The sequence below is a fragment of the Myodes glareolus genome, chromosome 7 (genome assembly GCF_982192425.1).
Source record: "Myodes glareolus chromosome 7, mMyoGla1.1, whole genome shotgun sequence".
Lineage (NCBI taxonomy): Eukaryota > Metazoa > Chordata > Mammalia > Rodentia > Cricetidae > Myodes > Myodes glareolus.
In genome coordinates this window covers 6160416-6179541 of record NC_142032.1, presented here as the reverse complement: position 1 = coordinate 6179541, position 19126 = coordinate 6160416, and the positions used below count along the sequence as shown (strand labels likewise).

Here is a 19126-nt window from a genome sequence, read left to right as displayed (position 1 = left end):
AGTGCTGTATCCCCAGGATGATTCCCAGGACCTCTGTGGAGAAAATGGAAGGACAGGAAGGAAGTCTTCCTTCCAGGAATTCATTCATCATGTCACACTGACATGTAGAGCTGCAACATGCAAAAATCAGTATTATTTTGTGCTTCCCATTGTTTCCTAACCCCAGGAAGATAGTTAGTGGTCAGCAGAGACACTATTTATAAAGCGTGCATCTCTAACTGTATCCTAGGTGCATGGTAGCTGTTCCTGCCATGACCACAGGAAAATTTAGGGAACTAAAAAGTGTAGATGTGGCATATCACATTTGCCGTTGTTTCAAGTCTGTGAGCTTGAATTTCTTTTTTCCTTTTTTAATTATTTATTTTATATGTAGGAGTACTCTCTCTGTATGTATGCCTACATGCTAGAAAAAGGCACCAGATCTCATTACAGATGGTTTGAGCCACCGTGTGGTTGCTGAAAATTGAACTCAGGGCCTCTGAAAGAGCAGCCAGTGCTCCTAACCGCTGAGCCATCTCTCCAGCCCCCTTTTTTTTCAAGTACTATTTATTAGTCTGATTTTATGTGTGTGGGTATTTTGCCTGTACATGTGTCTGCACCCTGCGCATGGCTGGTCCTCTGAGATATCCAGGATGGAGGTGACAGAGACAGTGTAAGCTGCTATGTGGGTGCTGGGAACTGACCATCTGGAAGAGCAGGCAGCACTATAACCCCTGAGCCAGCTCTGCAGCCTTCCTGAATGCTTTACTGGTATTTTCAATGAGTGTCTTTAACTTAAATAATTCAAGAAAGACCAAACTAACCATGTTGTAATTTTTAACTTAAAGAATCCCTAAATATCCAATCTGTCTGACAAATGATTGTATCCAAAGCAGTCTCCTTACTTTTCTATTTTTTTGTCCATAAGACCAACCATCTCTAATGTGTCTGCCTGGGATTTTCTTTATTAACATATTAAGTACAAGTAGCTAAGAAATGAAGGATTTTCTTTCCATCAAAGATGACCAGGGTCACATTTTTGCAAGTTTTTCCTCTCTTGCCAGATGGGCTTAATACTTGTGCTGCTGGGTCCTGTCCCGGAAATAAGGGGTTTGTGGGTGTGGCTTATGACTTCAAGAACAGCCCAACTCTTGACCTAGTATGATTGATTCCTTGAGTAGAGGATTCTAGATAGGTTCAGAGTGGAGTTTCCCTGGCGAACCTGACAGACTTGAGGCTCCTAGGTTTGCTTTCCAGGGCTACCTTCTCTGGGGCTGTGCTCCAAGGGCTTGGAAGAACAGTATTTAACACTTGTTGGGTTTTTTTCCTCTCTACCACATTCTTTTTGGTTCTTGATTCTTCCCATAAGTACTAATTGTTAGACACAGCGTCAATAATCTCTTTTCCATTTGTTTGAACTTGGGTATTATAATATGGTCCATTTTGATAGGAAGTAGTATTGAATAGTGTTTTCCTGAAATAATGACTTTGTGGTCATCCATATTGCAGACTTTTGTTATGAATCTGGTGACAGTGAATGGGACTGAAAATAAAAAACATTCAAATCAGCTGTGTCTTGCAAGGTCAGGCCATACCTAGTGCCTGGTCAGAAGGAGAGACTGCCAGGTGGCAGGCGAATGCTATCATTGTGTCAGGGAAGTCCTCCCTGCAGTCAAAGTGCTGTGGAGTGCTCCAGGAATTTGATTTGACTGGAGAGTCTGCAGCTGCTGATAACACACGAACGAGCTCTTGCCTCCAGGAGTGTGGAGGCAAAGGGATAGTCTAGCTTCCACTAGATGCAGTGGCTGCGGACACTAAGAACCGCATACATTAAAAGCACAACTGTTATAATGGATGTTGGCTCACATAGGTAAACAATGCCGTAGGAGATTGACAGGACTCCTCCTTGTTGCTCTCAGTTTGTAAAATCAAACACTGTACAGTGATGAAGTACAAACCTGGGCTCTCCTCTGTCTTGATGGGAACTTGTTTGAGTGGCCTTGAAAAAGTCACTTCACTGTAAACTCATTGATGCCCGATTGTCTGCAGCCTGCTTATTGGATTTTAAATTGCACCCAGTCGTCCTCAAGATAGGTAAATTTACCAAAAACTGTTTACATATTTCAAATACATTAATTGAAATGTATCTGGTAGGTAAAGGACACTGCTTTCATCTTGGTTCTGTATCCATGATCACTCTGGTCCTTGTGGGGGTGTTGGGTGTCCACATGTATCCTATGCTACCATTCCTGACATTTTCTTTTCTTTTCCATAGAGCAAATCGGCCAAGAGATGTTGGAAAACCTTAGTCATGACAGAGAAAAGATACAGCGGGCACGTGAGCGAGTGAGTATGAATCATGCTGTCATTTACATGTTCCTGAATGGGAAACCATACAATAAAGGGTCATTGGGACGGACACAGACAGTGACGGTGTAGCTGTAAGCCAGGGATCTCAGAAAGACGAGGGCGAACAAGGGCCACCTATAGGAAGAGAAAACAAGAGCTCGAGATGGTGGACAAAACAGCCGACTCTGCTCATCTCAGAGTGCCCTCTGGGCAAGAAGCAGGCCACTGAGGGAGATTTTGGTGCACCGGTCTTTGAGGACAGAGATTGTGAAAATACCCTCGCTCTTCCTCAGCTGCCTTTCCTTTGTGTTTGCAGTTTTAGGACTTTGCACGTTCATGTATTAATGAGTAATTCCCACAGGAATGTTAAACCCTAAACTATGTGTGAGGCATTTGCTTTTATATCCTGTTCAAGTATCCACTTTAAATCTTCTCAGGTCGTCCTCTGAATCTAGGAACTGAGTCTGTGTGAGCGTCACAAATGCCTCTTACTGTTGTCTCCTGGGAAACTCAGCTATCATTCAGCAGGCGCTTTAGACTCCTCTGAGTGCTGATGCTTCATTCTGATTTCTTTTATTCCCACCATGCTTTCCCTTTAGCTCCGGGAAACAGATGCAAACTTGGGGAAAAGCTCCAGAATCCTGACAGGGATGTTGCGAAGGTAAGAGCCAGGTAGGGACTGACTTCCGTTTCTCTCTGTTTAACTGTCTGCCCCACTGGGATGGAGCATTTCACAAGCTCTTGGGGTCTGCTCTTCCCTGCTAGGCTGTGTCAACACCCTTCTGAAATAACAGGGCACTGTTTTTAACCCTTTTGTGGGTTACCCACGTGGCTAACTCAGATTAGAGACAAGGCTTGAGCTGGAGGGCTTACCTCAAGCTATAGAAAAAAATTAGGGTTAGACAAGAAGCGTTTTTTCGTAGCCTGAGGAAGGCCCATGGCAGGAGCACACTGACTTTCCTCTCAATTCTGACTGAGGAAATGCAGGCCTTCCATCATCAGGAGAACTCTGGGTTTCAGCTTTGCTTGTTGTCTTGTTTCATTGCTGAGAAAAAGACTGCTTAGGGAAGCATTGTGACTTCATGCGCATGCTTCAAGATGATTTATAGAACTGTCACAGTTATCAGAATAATCTTTTAAGTACTGTGTGTGGCTAAACTTTGACTGATGAAAAATATTCAGAAAGATATAAAAAGGTAAATAGAGATGGCTAATATTTTAAGTCTATTCTGAACTTAATTCTTTTCCGCTAGTACTCTACGAAGTGAAAAGGTCCTCTGGTGTGGGAGGTCCTTCTGTGTATGTGTTGCTTTTAGTGGTTAATGAATAAAAGAACTGCTTTGGTATAGCAGAGCTATAGGGGAACAGAGCTAGGCAGGGAAAACTAAACGGAATGCTGGGAAAAAGGTAGAGTCAGAGAGACGCCAAGGAGCGCCAGAGTCAGACATGCCGAATCTTTGCCGGTAAGCCACTGCCACATGGTGATATACAGATTAATAGAAATGGGTTAAATTAATATAAGAGTTACCCAATAAGAAGCTAGAGCTAATGGGCCAAGCAGTGATTTAATTAATATAGTTTCTGTGTGATTATTTTGGGAGTATGGGCAGTTGGGAACAAACATGTGACCCCTTCTTCAACAGTCCTCTACCATGGTCATGTTGGTGTGGAGTGAGATGTGTGATGAGTGTTGAGAGTGACCCTAGAAAAAGAGCTCTTCTCTTGAGACAGCTGCACTGACAAGCTAGCACCCTCTGGCCGTGGACCCTGTCGGATCTTTCCTACAAGTGTGTCGGTATGCTGAACATCGATTGTATAAGAGTCAAGTAAATGTATAACTGTGACGTGTTGGGAGCTGATGCAATTCTCTGTGACTCCATCAGTGGTAGCCTAGTTCCCAGGGCATCACCAACCAAGTTTTTCTCCACCCTTCTTTTCCCTGGAGGCGCCATCCCAATGGTGAACGAAAGTCTGTGGGTTCTCTGCATAAGAGCAGTAGGTAAATGACATAAGAGAAACTGAAAGTTCACAGAGAAGAGCGGTGGCAACTGAAAGAGATGCTTCCGTGCCTAAAGACAGTACAAAGGAAGGAGAGCTGCCTCTTCTTCCAGGGGAGGGCCTGCCATATGAGCTGTAACGAGCATTCTGCATATACTCCATTCTGTCACATCTCATTAAAGAGTCCTCCTGCATCCTGTCCATCGAGCTGTCCAGAAATCATTCATCATTTTTAGTGTAAAAAAAAATCATGTGGTTATTTAAATAATATCATATTAATGTTAAAGTTCAGCTGTCACTTGATGGTATGGCTTAATCAGATGTAGCATTTAGGAAAAATAGTTCATTCCAGCTCTTCATGGCTTTCAGGTTGGCAGATTCAAATAAGGATTTATGGCTTTCTAAGCCAATGTGCTTCTGCCCACATTTCTGCTTGATGTACCTCACCCCTTAGTACAGGACACTGCCGACAGTTATCTCAACAAATAGAGCATCCTTTCATATTGTGTTTGAATAAATTTGCAAGTCATTTAGAGAGGGTGAAAACGCAACTTGTGCAGCCTTTGGGCTTTCTGGAGGGAAGTCACACTCCGGAGGTGACTCTGCATGCTTGCTGGGGGCAATGGCTCCTGTGCAGTCAGTCTACCTGGGCTTCCTTTTGTAGGCCAGCTCAGCCGCCACCATCTCGCCTCCTTTCAGGATGTGTGAGAGGATGGATGGAAATAAGAATCCCCAGCTAGGCATCACCTTGCTGTGCCCATTACCTTGTTACAGGGTCCTTTGGTGTAGGACAGTATGTTTTGCTAGGCTCAGCTGGCATGTGGGTGTCTACAAGACAGCTAGTAAGGCACTTTCAATCAGGGCTATAACTCAGACTTTGGGAACCAAATGCAGAATGGTGGTTTAGGGTTTTGTTTGTATTACTCTCCAACATATTGGGCAGATGATTTTCTGTATGGGAAAATGCAAACATTTTTGCCAATGACTTTGTTATTTGAGATGTAATTCCTGAAAAGTAAGTTTCTTAAATTGGTACCAGTGCTTTTTCTTGCACCACAGACTTTTGCTCAATGCTCTGGCTGATGTTTTGCCCCGTTCCATTCTAAGTTCCCATGGCATTTGCTTCCCAGCTCTGAGGAGGTGAATTGTAGAAGAAGCCACATTCTCCACCCCTGGCTCCCACTGAGACTGCATAGCCATGCTGTGTGGCAACAGGCGCTGTGGCTAAAGGGAGATGTAGTGTTGAACCTTTGCTCACAGCTCCTCTTCCCGGGGTGGAAAGAGGAGTGTGTGTGGATGGCACATCTGCCTAGAAACAGATAAGTCCACTGGTCTTCATATGGGAAATTCTGTGTGCCTAAGAATAAGTACAAACTGGAGAATTCTTATAAAGAAAGATTACTAGTTGTTTTAATTTCTGTTTTCAAATTTGTACAATAAACAGAAATGACAAGATACAATCCATAATATACATCATGTCACCTAACGGTGACTAGTCTGTTGCAAAGTCAGGGACCCGCATTCATCTGCAGAGTCTGTACCCAGGTCTACTTAGCCATCTATGAGACTGGCCAAAGTCAGTAAGCAGCAGAGTTTGCAGGGCCCAGCAGCCTCTAAACCACCAGCACCCGTGCCACTTAATTTTTTATTAGCTGCCTTCTTTCCTTCCCTCTGTGCACCTATCTCTTCTTTCCACCTTTTCACTGCTTTTTCATGTCTTCAGTAAATATTTAATGCCTGTGTGCACAGCCCAGGGATCCAGAAATAATACAAACACACCTTCCTTTGCTTTTGCAGTGCTTCATGTAGAGAGATGTGTGCTCACAAATGTACCATAGGAATCACCTGACTCTGGAGGAAGCCGCTCCGGCTCACCTCCTCTGGCTGCTCCTGCAGATCCTCTAGAAGGACTCCAGAAGCACAAACAGCAGCGCAGGGAAGGTGGTGCACACACACTGTGGTTTAAACGGCTTATAAAAATATTGTGATGGGAGAAAATAAGGGAAATAGAATGTGGTTTGTTTAATCATAAACTGAAAAATGTTTCACAAGAAATTAAGTTATACAGAAAATATTGACATGTCTGTTAGTGAGACAACTGACTCAGCCAAGCAGAAATTCTCTTTCATGTAGCTACACCATCTTGCCAAAGAAAGAAAACAAAGGAGAAGATTGGTCTGTTCAGGTTTATAATAGGAAAACATGACATCAGAATGAAGCCATAGCTGATTCCTGGAAAGTCATTTTTCTTTTCTCTTGACATAGATGGAGAGCCACCTCGAACAGATTGTTTATTTCCTGACTCTCTAGACAGACTTTAAATAAAGTTGGATTCAGATACTTTAAATAAAGTGGGATTCAAATCATAGTGAAGATAGCTACAAAACAAATAGCCATTCATGTGGTAACTGGAGACCCGGAATGGATTTCTCATTGCTCTCACAAAACGTGATTATTGTCATTGGTTGTCCTCAGGTGTGGTGGGTATCACTGGGGCTCAAGTGTCTCTTCCTGTGTGTGTATGTCTGTGTGTCTGTGTGTGTTAGCGAACACGTGTTTTCACTGGGAATTCTATTTTTTTCTCTCTTTCTCTTTAAAGCTGGGATTCCTATTATATCAAATAGTGATGAGAATCAATAAAAATAAAATTAGAGATTTTCAAGACTTTTCTTCAGAATGAAAGGAAATTATAATTCTGTTCCTTTCACCTCCCAAGAAGCAAACAATAACTCATCATTTGTCATGACTAGCTTCTTTCCAAGAAATACCAAATTCCCATAGAATATAGCAATGGTATAGTCTGGGAGCTCCCTTGGCATGAAGTTGAGAGATAGTTACAAGTGTATATGCCAGGGTTCCTTATTACCCGTGCTGATGGCAGCATCACAGCAGAAAACAGCTTCCGTGTGACGAGCTCAGTGTGCCACGCTGTGGTGAGGTCTGTGTCCTTTCACAGAGCCCTTTCCAGGGTGTCTCCTGCAACCTCGCTGTGCGTGAAGGAAGCCGACAGCTGCCAACGCAGGGCGCTGCAGCCTGGCTAGAACACGTTGGCGTGTGTGCTGGTGTTGCAGCTCCTTCAGTCTGGGGAGCAACAGTACCTTTCCTTGAAATCACATTTTACTTCTAAACATGCCCCTCTGCGGAGCACCAGGGTCCTCACGGGCGGACGACCCTTACCAGTGTTTGGTGATGGCGCTGAAAGCATGGAGTGAGCCCTGCTAGGCCCTGCTTTGGGGATGTGCTCTAACCCTGTGTGCCAAAGAAGTCTCTTTCAACTGTGCTCCTGGGGAGCCTTTAGGGTTGTTATTTTTGAGCATTAATTGGAGCCAATAAAAACCAACAGTGTGTCGTAGGCATGCCTGTTCTCCCTCTTCCTGCCAGTGTTTGGCAAATATCATGGTAAGAAAATGTTATTTTTGTGTCTAGTGCTATATCACCCGGGGCCTTATCCTCACTGGAGAAAACAGTTGCAGTTTTGTTTAATTATTAAGAACGACATTCTGCGTGGGCCTGGGAGAGGCGCGTGGTAAGAGTTGCTGTGTGCTCAGTTGACTGCTTCCTGTTGTTAACCTTTGCAAGGCTCTTCTCCTTGCCTCAGTTTCCTCACTCACAAAATAGGGATGGCAAGTTTTTCCCTCACAAATGCTGATGCGAGTTCCCCGAAACAGTGCATGAACGGTGCCTGGTGCTTGGAAGGCTTCAGCAAGGTTTGTTATTTCCATTCTCATCAGTGCTTCGAAAGCAAGCAAACATGAGAGCGTTAGCTAAAATCAGAGTTAATTAAGATGTTTTTTAGGTGTGCACATTTTAACTTGGCATTTTAAATTTTCCTTCTTTTCTCTTCCTAGCTTCCCAAAGGATTTTTAGATAATTACAAATTGGTGGTAATATATTGATTCCCGGTCATTCCGACTGTTCCCCAACTTGTCCTCTGTGACTCTTACCCCCTCCTTTATATGTTAATATATGATTGGCTGCTTTACCCACTACAAAGCAAAATGGGCATTTTCCTGGGAGAAACCCTGCCCCAACTGCTGCAGCCACTGCTGCCCTCAGCACCCAGCCTGCTTAGCTTCATCTCCAAGATCTGTCAGTGGACTGGCCCTGTTGGCAGCTCTGGCCTGTGGACAAACACCAGGTCCCCACAACAGCTGATGATTTCTTCCCCCTAGCACTAGTTAGACTCCTCCTTGGTTTGATTATTTGCTTGGTTGGTCACTCCTCCATGCAATGCTCTCCCTTTGCCATCCATCCTGGACAGAATGTTCTGGGTGTAAGTGCCAGAATGGAGACCAAACTGGCCAGACACAAAGGAAGGGATAAATGCTCTCTCATGTATGACTTAACAGACCAAGGACAGCTTTGATTTCAGGTGTCCTGTAGTCTAGGGTTCAAATGACGCCATTAGTACTGGAGCTTGATCGTGACTACTCTCACCTCTCTTGGGGGGCTAAGTCCTGCCACCTTCTCTGTCTTCTCTGTGAGACTCAATGGGAAGAACTGTGTATCTTCCTCCTCCTCCTCCTTTCCATCAGAGGTAACAGCATGGCGCTGATTTGGTTCTGACTGGTTCTGGTCAGAAAACGTCATAGCCATGATCTGAAGTCCTGTTCTGAGTACAGACACGTGACTGGGAATGTGTGAATCCAGGAGAGCCAGCTGAGAAAACACAGCTCTCACCTTCGTCCTGCTCCAGTGGAGCGTCCATCTCTCCTCACCAGGCCCAGGTCTTAGTCACGTGGCCTTCCCATAGACTAGCCTGAACTCACTTCATTCTGTGAGCTCCAGGCATGTCATTAACAGCTCGGCCAGCAGCTCTCTGCCGGACCTTTTCACTGCGCCCTCCCCACAGTATGGGACAGCCAGCTGACACAAGGCAGGGAGGAAGTGAAACAGAGAGAGAACTGCAGCCCCCAGGAAATGACAGCATGCAGCGAGTGTGAATTTCCTCCAGACACCAGCACAGACCCACACATGGGTTGAAAAATTCCTGCTCGGAAAGAGGACAGAAGTGGACCGCTAGTAGCCAGTAGCCGACTGGGGAGCGAGGACATGCTGTCAGCCTTTTGGGGGACTTTTCTGGAGGAGTGCTCCACTCCTCTTGTCTGACAGCTTCTGGGGCTTAGGGGAGCCCTCATATTCAGCACAGGGCCTTGTTGCTGTATGACAAGCCTTGGGGAGTGACCCTTGGGATATGAGGGAGAATAGTTGCAAGGTTCTGTCCCAGTTCCCATGGGTACACTTTGGCCACACGTAAGCATGTCCATCCAGAGGTACGCTCTGCACCTACCTGTGCACCGAGATTTCTGCCCATCATCTCATCTCAATAGAAAGGCAACTTACACTTTTTCTCCATTGTGAGCCACAATTTGACTGCATTCTTGATTGCCTTTCTCTTCCGCTGTCCTTTCTTCCCACATGCATGCCATACTTTAATGCGGCTGAGTGGCGGGAACTCTTCGCCTTCACCATCAATGCCTTCTTTGAACGCAGCCTTGAGCTGTTAACTCAAAGCAAGACGCCCAAGGCCTTCCTTATAAACAAGTAATGGAGTCTTCGCCCTCCCCCCTCGTAAATGGCTATTTATTAACATATACCATCACCGAACAACAGCATTTACAATTCCAGGCCCCTGCCACCCCACCGCTGCCTGCTCCATTGTGGGTTGGGGGAGGCCTTTCACACCTGTTTCACTGAACGCTAGAGATGAGGACAATAGCCCGACTTCATAAATCCAGGGAGAGAGTGTCTCCCGTGCACCCCTTCTCTGCTGCTGACACCCCTGCCTCCCCGACCGCCACCATGGTTTTTTGTTTGAACACTCATGTTGTAGATTAGCGTATTCACACATCAATTCTAAAAGGATTTCTGTGTTATGAGACCGCACAAAGCCAGCTCAGTAACGGCTCGTGCACAGCGCAGGTGGTCAAGCCTCGCTGCCACCCAGATCAAAAGTCAAACGACTGTGAAGCTGCTTTTCAAAGTGCAGTTAGGGAGACAAGGCGACGCTTATCTGCACGACAAGAGCAAGTTATAGATATACATCACAAACTCGAGCACAAAGCCGGGCTTCATAACCTCAGCGTAAAGGAGCCTAACACTGACAGTTCTCAGGGCATCGCTGGCATGTTTTTGTTTTCTCTTTATATAATTTTTTTCTATAAAATTAGTATCTTACTGTGCGGCAATTGATAATTATTATATATGCTTCACTGCCGTTCCTAAAGTAGCTAAGAATCTTTTAAAGCCACCTTTAGGGCAGGAAATGCTCTGTTTCATGGCTGCCTTTTATTTTTCAGCAGAATTTAAAGACAGATTCCTATTTATACCACACAAGCAGGTTTGTCTGTTGTAAACAAAGTTAAGTGCTGGGAATTGTGCCTTCCCAGAAATGGTTTCCAGGGAAGCCATAATAAGAAACAACTGTGGACCACTGGAGACTCTGTCATCTAGGTATTAAGAAAGAATTCGTTATGTTTCTAGGGGAAAAAAAATCAACAAAACTGTTGGTTCAGAAGCACATTTAATATCCAAAAATGAAATTAAAATATCTCTTAAATTATGAACTTTGAGGTTGTAATTTTTCATTTTAAATTGTCTCTGACGTTTCTTGACAAGATAGCAGCTGACATGAAAGGAGAAATAATCTTTTTTTTCACCCCAACAGTCTTTATAAAAGAATTTGTAAAACTTAAAAAAAAAAAGTCTTCTTTGGCAAAGTTATGTAAAGAACTTTAGATCTGGCATGTGAATATCTTTGGGAAACGCCAGGATGATAAATTTGAGGTGAGTTTGAGAAGGAGAGTTGAACAAAACCGTTGAACGCTCTGTGTTCTGACCCCTCATAGTTTTATGATGAGGGAAATTCTGCTGACATTTTCATCCCCAGCCGGCTAAGACATTAGAGGAACGCCCCACATGCCCTGCAGAAACCACACTCTGTCTCAAACCTTAAAAACTAGTTTGTTTCCTGGGCTGGCTCCCGTGAGTTTCTGAAGCACTGCACTTCTCTGAATGTGTGTGCGTGTGTGTGTGTGTGTGTGTGTGTGTGCGTGTGTGTGCGTGTGTGTGTGTATACATGTCCATATGCATCTCTGGTAATTTTCTTCTAAACTTCCATAATATTTTCAGATAGTCCACACCATGTCCTAAAATGTTGAGGGATGAGGCAGCTGTGAATGGTGCCCACATCCTAGCTAGATACCATTGCAATCCAATTGCCCTCATTCTTCTGAAGTGTGCTGGCATAAATGCAGCACCGGGTATTGACTCTGACCCAAAAGTTCACCGTTTCTCTGCAGATGCAAGGAGGCCTTGCTTGATAAATCAGATCGCTGTCAGGAAGACGTCCATAAGGTTGTGTCGTGACAGTTCAAATACAATGGGACTGGAGTTAGCTGGGGCTGTGCATGGTCTCATCTAAGGTGATCTCTGAAAAACTAAACTGATACCATCATGGTCTTTATATTCATAAAGACAAGAACTGCAGGCTGGGTGATTTTATAAGGAATGGGCGTGTATGTGGCTCACAGTTCCTGAAGCTGAGACTACAAGGGCATGACATCAGCACCCATTCAGTCTGTGTGTGTGAACCTGCTGCACCAAAACAGGCAGAGGGCCCCACGTGGCATGCAGGGCAAGCGTGCTAGCTTCAGTCTCTTCTATTCCTCATGGCAGCCCATCTTCTAGACTCCTAATTCTGGCTAACTCCCAAGAGCCTCACCGACAAACACCACCAACATGAAGACAGGCTTCCAACTCATAGACTTTTGGGGAGCACATTCCAACCACATCTGTAACAGACATCACCTGTAGAAATTATGTCTGATCCATGTCCTCCCACCAAGATAGGGCAAAATGTGGGCCAATCAGCTTGGGTTTGGCCGAAGTAACCACGTTCTTTGCATTGTGTCCGCTGTAATAGCATCAGCATCTTCTTCAACGTGAGTGTCAATGTTTTCCCTGATAGTCTCTTAGAACTGTGGGCTTGGGTGGCTAAGTTCACAGTAACTTGGTTACCTGGTGAGTGAGAGATTAAGGGGAAGACAGATATCATGGAAGATGAGGAAGAGAGTGTCCCCTGTCCCTGAGGAGGCAAGTGAGACTCCATGAAGGAGAGGGCAGCTAGCCACCTGACGTGAGAACCACAGCCTAATTCTTCACCCACGCGGAGAACAGCAGGCCCTGTTAGGGCAGCTTCAGTTTAGTGGCTCCTAGCAGCAGACCTTGGTCACCAGGGAGGTGTTAGCCAGCTCTGTTTTGACAGCAACCTTGTTGAGGGCACACAGAACACTATTAATCTGCTCACAAAGTTAATGAACCAACTTCAGATTGGCCTTCACCTTAAACTTGACTTGCTAAGAAAGCTTTTTAATTGTGATGGAACTTAAAGTTCCCTCCAAGAGTCCAGACAGCTTGCAATCACTTAAGTAACTCTAATTGTAAGCAATTGTGGAAGGAAAACCCTTTTTCTGTGTTAAAAAAAACTATTAGGAATTTTCATATGCCTCACCAAAGTTACATATTTAGAAAACTTCCTGGCCTTTGAAATAATATTGCCCATTGACTATATGTAGTATGCATGTGATTCACGAGAAAAGGCAAAGAACATTGGCAGAGTACGTGGATTGCTTTATTATATTGTGGAGTTGATAAGTATATCACTTAAAATGCTGAATTTTTCCATATTTCTCGCTGAATGGCCGTATAGAAAGCCATAAAGAGAGCCGCTCATTTTCCATCCTGTACACATGATCTGAAGCGACAGCCTGTTTGGTCTTTTAATCTGTGTGTTCAAGGCCAGGCTATTTATATGGGCAATGTTTAAAGCTTCTGTATAAAAGGGAGAAAAGAATATTTTATTTATTCACCGGGGTTTTTTATGTGCCTCAGAATTGCATAGATAAAGTATTGTCAGGTGCGTGGATCTGGGGAAGATAAAAGGTCTCTTATTTTATAAGGCTTTATGTAAGCCTTTCGAATGCACAGTTTTCTCATGGCTAGAATTTTAAAATAAAACATTATTTCACTATTATAGACCAGAGTCTGTTGTAGGCATTTTTCCTACCTTGAATTACATGTTAAATTATGCATTTAAGGTTTTTTTTTAACTACATTTTACCCTCTGCATTTCAACAGCTCCATCGTTGGATAAATTGATTTACCAATCCTCACTTTTAGTGTCAGGCAACTATTTAATGACTAGAATACTGAATATTAAGCAGGCGTGCGAAGCTGATTAACCAGTCTTAATAAACACAGAGTGAAAGGCATTACCTGGTTTCATAACTTATTACTGTGAAGATGAAAAGTATTTGCTTCTTCCTCTTAGAGGCCTTTGCTAAGCCCAGAAGCCTGAAAGGAAGGGCATGTTTGAACTCAAGGGTCTCCGGAGCCAGATGAGATTCTGGGTGAGCATTAGCTACCGTTAGCTTTGCCAAGGGGCCAAGGCACAGCTTTCCCTGGCTGGAGCATTCCCAAGCTATCATAGCCATCAGACAGGTGGGGAATAAATAGTGTAGAATAGTGGAGCATTTGAAGAGAAGCTCCAGATCTGGGGACTCAGTGTGGACAGGCTTCAGCTGGAGCAAACAGGTGTTCCTGGGAAAAAGCGTTCTCAGATGGCTGGGGGTGCCGTTCTTTCACACATGAAAGTTCCCCCTCCCTTCTGCAGGAAAATTAAAATTAAATACAGCTCTTGCTTTTGAAATGGGAAAAGAGAAGTAAAACCAGGGCTTCAGGTTTTGGCTCCGCCTGTGTTTCCATCATGCATGCGATCTAGGTTGAAGGAGGAACCTGGAGCCCGGGGTCCTTACATCTTTCCATCGTAGAAATCCAGGCGTGACGGGTGAATGCAAAGACCTTCTGCACCATAGATGTGCCTCCAGGATGTACCTAACAGTCTTTCCTCACGTTGGTCCTCTCTTTGCTCACGAAATATTTCTTGATCTTTCTGAATCCTGGAGCTAAGTGCTGGAAACAATGGAGGGCATAGGAAGGGCCTGCCCTCCAGATGCTCAGGCAGAGTTGTGCCCCTCATACTTGGTTCAGATGTGAAAGCCAACTTGAGAGTCTGGGGAGACTGGGCAAGAGGCAGTTGCTGACATCAGAACCATTTCCTATTTGTAATAGAAGCACATGAAGATATAAGCCACAGATTTTATTTGGAGCTTTAAAATCACACTTCTTTAACAAAGTATAAAATAATAAGTTATATAACATTTAAAATTTTTTTCTAATTCCTCTTTCTTGAAACAAACTGTTCCACTGATTTTAAATATCCCTTCTAGCCATGAATCTAGAGCTATATTATAGGTTCTCAATAGTGTGTCTTTTTCTACATGTCGTTATAATTTTTCATAATTATTGAAGTTCTAATGAGGATTTTTTTAAACAAACATGTTACTTCTTAGAAAAATTATCAAGAAACACATAACTACCAAAACATCATATAGCACCCTATAAATATGTACATTTTTCTTTTTTGTAATTTTTTTATATTTTGAGATTATAATATAATCACATAATTTTCCCATCCCTTTCTTCCCTCCAAACAGAAACCCTCTCATATACCCCTCTGTGTTCACTTTCAAATTCACTGCCTCTTTTTAACTGTTGTTATTATATACATATATGGAAGTGGTGAGTACATTCATAAATACATAACTAGAACCTGCTCAGCCTGTGTGACGTTACACGTGCATGTGTTGGTGTGTTCTCCCACTCTCGGTGTTCCTTAGTTGTGTAGTTCTCTGTGTGGGCCGACCCTCTTGACCTGCCCCAACAGCAGTCGTCAAGCTGGTGTCCTCCTTGTTCAGCTCATGTGTAGGTAGTCATGTTGGCGAGACTTCGTGCGTGTAGCTTCTGACATTCCTGCTGACAATCTCACAGGAAACTCCCTGATCCTCTCACTCTCACAGTCTTTCCACCCACTCTTCAGTGATGCCTTCCCCCCAGCCGTAGGTGCTGGCTGAGGTGCTGAAGTATACTGTAGAAGTATGCATTGGGACCGAAGTTCACAACTCTGCATTTTGATTGGTTATGGTCTTCTCCGTCTATTGCAAAGACGGAGAGATATCTTTTATTCTTTCTGTTCCTCTTCTACAGGGTTCCCTGAGCATTTGGTGGTGACGTCTGTGTAGGGCTAAGTGCTCCAAGGTCTCTTGCTCTGTGCAGAATGTCTGGCTGTGGTCTCTGTATTTGTTCCCATCTGCGGCAGAAGGAAGTTTCTCTTAGTGATGGCTGAGCAAGGCACTGGTCTGCGTCCGTGGCTGGAGTCCACTTTAATTTCTTTATGTATCAGTCAAAAAAAATTAATTTAAATGGAGTATGGTGGTACACACTTTTTAAGATAAAAGGAAACTGGACTAAAGTCCTTTGTACTCACACTGGCCAGAGATCACAGCTGACGAAGCTTTGGCACCCTTCATTACAACATCTTCCCAAGTGTTTTACGTACAAACAACATATTACTTTATATTCTGATTTTTGCATTCATTATGTTGAAAATGTATTCCCAAGTCCGTAACAGCTGTAATCATTGCTCACGATGATTTACATAATATTCCCTCACTAGAATATTTCCGTGTGTTAAACCGTCTCAGAGTTTCTAGCTCACCATGATATATCGATGCTGTGTATCTCTATCCATAGATTATATTATCTTCTTAGTATGGCATCTGTGAAGAGAGAATTGGTTTATGACTCCCTTACCCTCAACGGCTTAACTCCTAGGACTTTGTCGTCTACTTCAAGTGAAGACAGATGATTAGGATATAGTGATTCATAAGTAGGAGTGGCCAGCATTTGCGCACACGTAACAGATGTGTCTGTACATTTGTTTATTGTTTGGTTTTTCGAGACAGGGTTTCTCTGTGTAGCTTTGGAGCCTGTCCTGGAACTCATTCTATAGACCAGGCTGGCGTCAAACTCCTAGAGATCTGCCTGCCTCTACCTCCCAAGTGCTCGGATTAAAAGCGCATGCCACCACCACCCTACTGCCTTTCTAGGACTCTATAGATGTATTGTGTTCCCTTTGCCCCACAACCTCTCCAGCATAAGTTATCATCAGTGTTTTTGATCTTGACCATTCTTAACAGGTTTAGGATGGAATCTCAGAGTTGTTTGGATTTGCATTTCTCTGATGACTTAGGATGTTGAACATTTCCTTAAGTGTCTTTCAGCCATTTTAGATTCCTCTGTTGAGAGTTCTCTGTTTAGGTCTGTACTTCATTTTTATTGGATTATTTGTTCTTTTGGTAACCAATTTCTTGAGTTCTTTCCAAACAAGTGGAAGACTTGTATGACAAGAACTTCAAATCTTTAAAGAAAGAAATTGAAGCAGACACCAGAAAGTGGAAAGATCTTCCATACTCTTGGGTAGGTAGAATTAACATAGTAAAAATGGCAATCTTACCAAAACCAATCTACAGATTCAATGCAATACCCTTCAAAATCCCAGCAAAATTCTTCACAGACCTTGAAAGAATGGATACTCAACTTCATATGGAAAAAGAAAAAGCCCAGAGGGATAGCCAAAAACAATCCTGTACAATAAAAGAACTTCTGGAGGCATCACAATCCCTGACTTCCAACTCTACTACAGAGCTACAGTACTGAAAACAGCCTGGTATTGCCATCAAAACAGACAGGAGGACCAATGGAACTAAATCGAAGACCCAAATATTAATCCACACATCTACGAACACCCAATTTTTGACAAAGAAGCAAAAAATATCAAATGGAAAAAAGAAAACATATTTAATAAATGGTGCTGGCATAACTGGATATTAACATGTAGAAGAATGAAGATAGATCCATATCTGTCATCTTGCACAAAATTCAAGTCCAAATGGATCAAAGACCTCAACATAAAGCAAGCCACACTGAACCTCATAGAAGATAAAGTGGGAAGTACACTTGAATGCATTGGCACAGGAGACCAGTTCCTAAATATAACCTCAGTGAGAGAAACAATTAATAATGGACCTCCTGAAACTGAAAAGCTTCTGTAAAATAAAGGACATGGTCAACAAGACAAAACAGCAGCCTACAGAATGGGAAAAGATCTTCACTAACCCCACATCAGACAGAGGACTGATCTCCAAAATATACAAAGAACACAGTTCCTTTCTTGTGTGCAGTAGAAAACCCTCCCAGATTCTGAGCATTAGTGATATAGACTTTAATAATGTGTTTGGTTTTTCTTTTTTCATTCAAATTTAATGGAATACTTTGATAAATGGGCCAGGCACTACTTTAAACTGGAGACTATAAGGGACCTTTAAAGCTGCCCTCAATAAAGGGGCCATACAAACCACTCTGCAGCCCACCCTTGGGCTGTGTGCCTGGGTGGTCTTGTTTTAACTGTTGCTGTTTAATTATTGATGGTTTACTGACACAAGACGTAGAAGCCTTGGGGAAAATGAAATCCCACGTGCCAGTGTCTTCAGATGAGTCTTCTTTGAGGTTTAAGTGTCCCTTTCAGTGATAGAGAGAAGCGGGAGTTAGGGGACCATTCTACTTCTGCCTGGCCAAGTCAGCCACAGCATCCCTGGTTGGAGTCTGCCGATGCCTGTTGAAACTGAGGCATGTCTGCTGTGTTCCATAATAGCAGCTCCACAGGCCTTCCTGGGAACAAGACTTCTCCAACAATAAAGCTGACTTGCCTACAGGAACTGGTGGCCCTGCTGTCCTGGTGAGTCAGAACATTTCTGAGAATGCCTTGCTGGGTATGGAGGCCGAGGAGATCCTTGCCCTCCAGGAACCTGGTTCCTGAGCAGAGAAAGATCTCTCAGAATGAATGGCGAGAGCACCTCAGGGAGCAAGTTCCAGACTTGGGGGCTCTTACTGCCAGCTTGGAGCAGCCGGGTGAGTTTTATAGAAAACATGGTATTGGGTGGCAAGGTGCTGTTGAAGGTGCTTGTCTCTAAATCTGATGGCCTGAGTTTTCTCTGTAGAATTTACATGGTAAAAGGAGAGATTCAACTTTTGCAAGGCCTCCGTTAGCACAACATGTCACGGGCACATGTGCACATAAACACACAGAAATAATAGTAATAATGATAATAATATTAAAATTAAATGTAAAACTTAAAATACTTTTTTAAAAAAGCATAAAGAAAGGGTAGCATTTGCAGTGGCTCTTGAACTGGAGGGCTATGCTTTGAATAGTCACAATTAGAAGGGACACCAGGCCAGCCAAACACTTTGAACAAAGATAGGGAGATAATACCTTATAAGGAGGCCACAGCAAGCAATTCTGATTGGCTAATTACTGTACACGCTCAGATCTTTGCCTTTCGTGTTTGGACTCCCTGTGTTACTGTAGAATCGTGTCAGTGTTTACTGAGCACGCATTCAGTGTTCTGGACGGTATGGAAGCACTAAATACTCTCATGCTTTGGTATAGCCCATCCATTTTCCTTTTACATATTCTTGTCTGTCCATCACTGGTCACGCTGTTCTTCAGAGAATTATAAACAGTATGATAGGCCATGTATGTAGGCAGCATGGGTTTCTGGTAAGTGATACCATGTCGTCCTGAGCTAAGGTCCCAAGCAGCTGTGCTCTTATTAGGCTCCACTGCAGTGCTGGCCTTGCCTGGCGCTGGTGTGGCATGTTTCCTCAGCGCTGCGAATGCAGCCTGAGTCTCCTGCTCACTAAGACTGGGTCCGTGTGTGCGGAGGAGATCCAAGGCTTCAGTCGGAAAAACAGTAAGGGTCTACACAGCAGAGAGCTCGGGCAGGCTGGACTGAAGTCCGAGTCCTCCATTTTGACGGAAGCAGCATAGTCAGTCTGC

The 19126-nt window shown here is 43.7% G+C and overlaps 1 protein-coding gene across 6 annotated transcripts in view; it reads left to right on the top strand.

Moving 5' to 3' along the window:
• The window catches only part of Vti1a (vesicle transport through interaction with t-SNAREs 1A), a 313453-nt gene that overhangs the window by 192831 nt on the left and 101496 nt on the right, over positions 1 to 19126 (top strand). For 4 of the 6 annotated variants that reach the window (XM_048423304.3, XM_048423302.3, XM_085694105.2 and 1 more), the window contains 2 exons: positions 2255 to 2325; positions 2928 to 2989. In XM_048423304.3, the coding sequence (XP_048279261.1) occupies positions 2255 to 2325; positions 2928 to 2989 (133 nt within the window). Of the gene's footprint in view, positions 1 to 2254; positions 2326 to 2927; positions 3001 to 19126 lie in introns of all 6 variants that reach the window. The other 2 variants (XM_048423309.3, XM_048423308.3) reach the window with 1 other exon arrangement.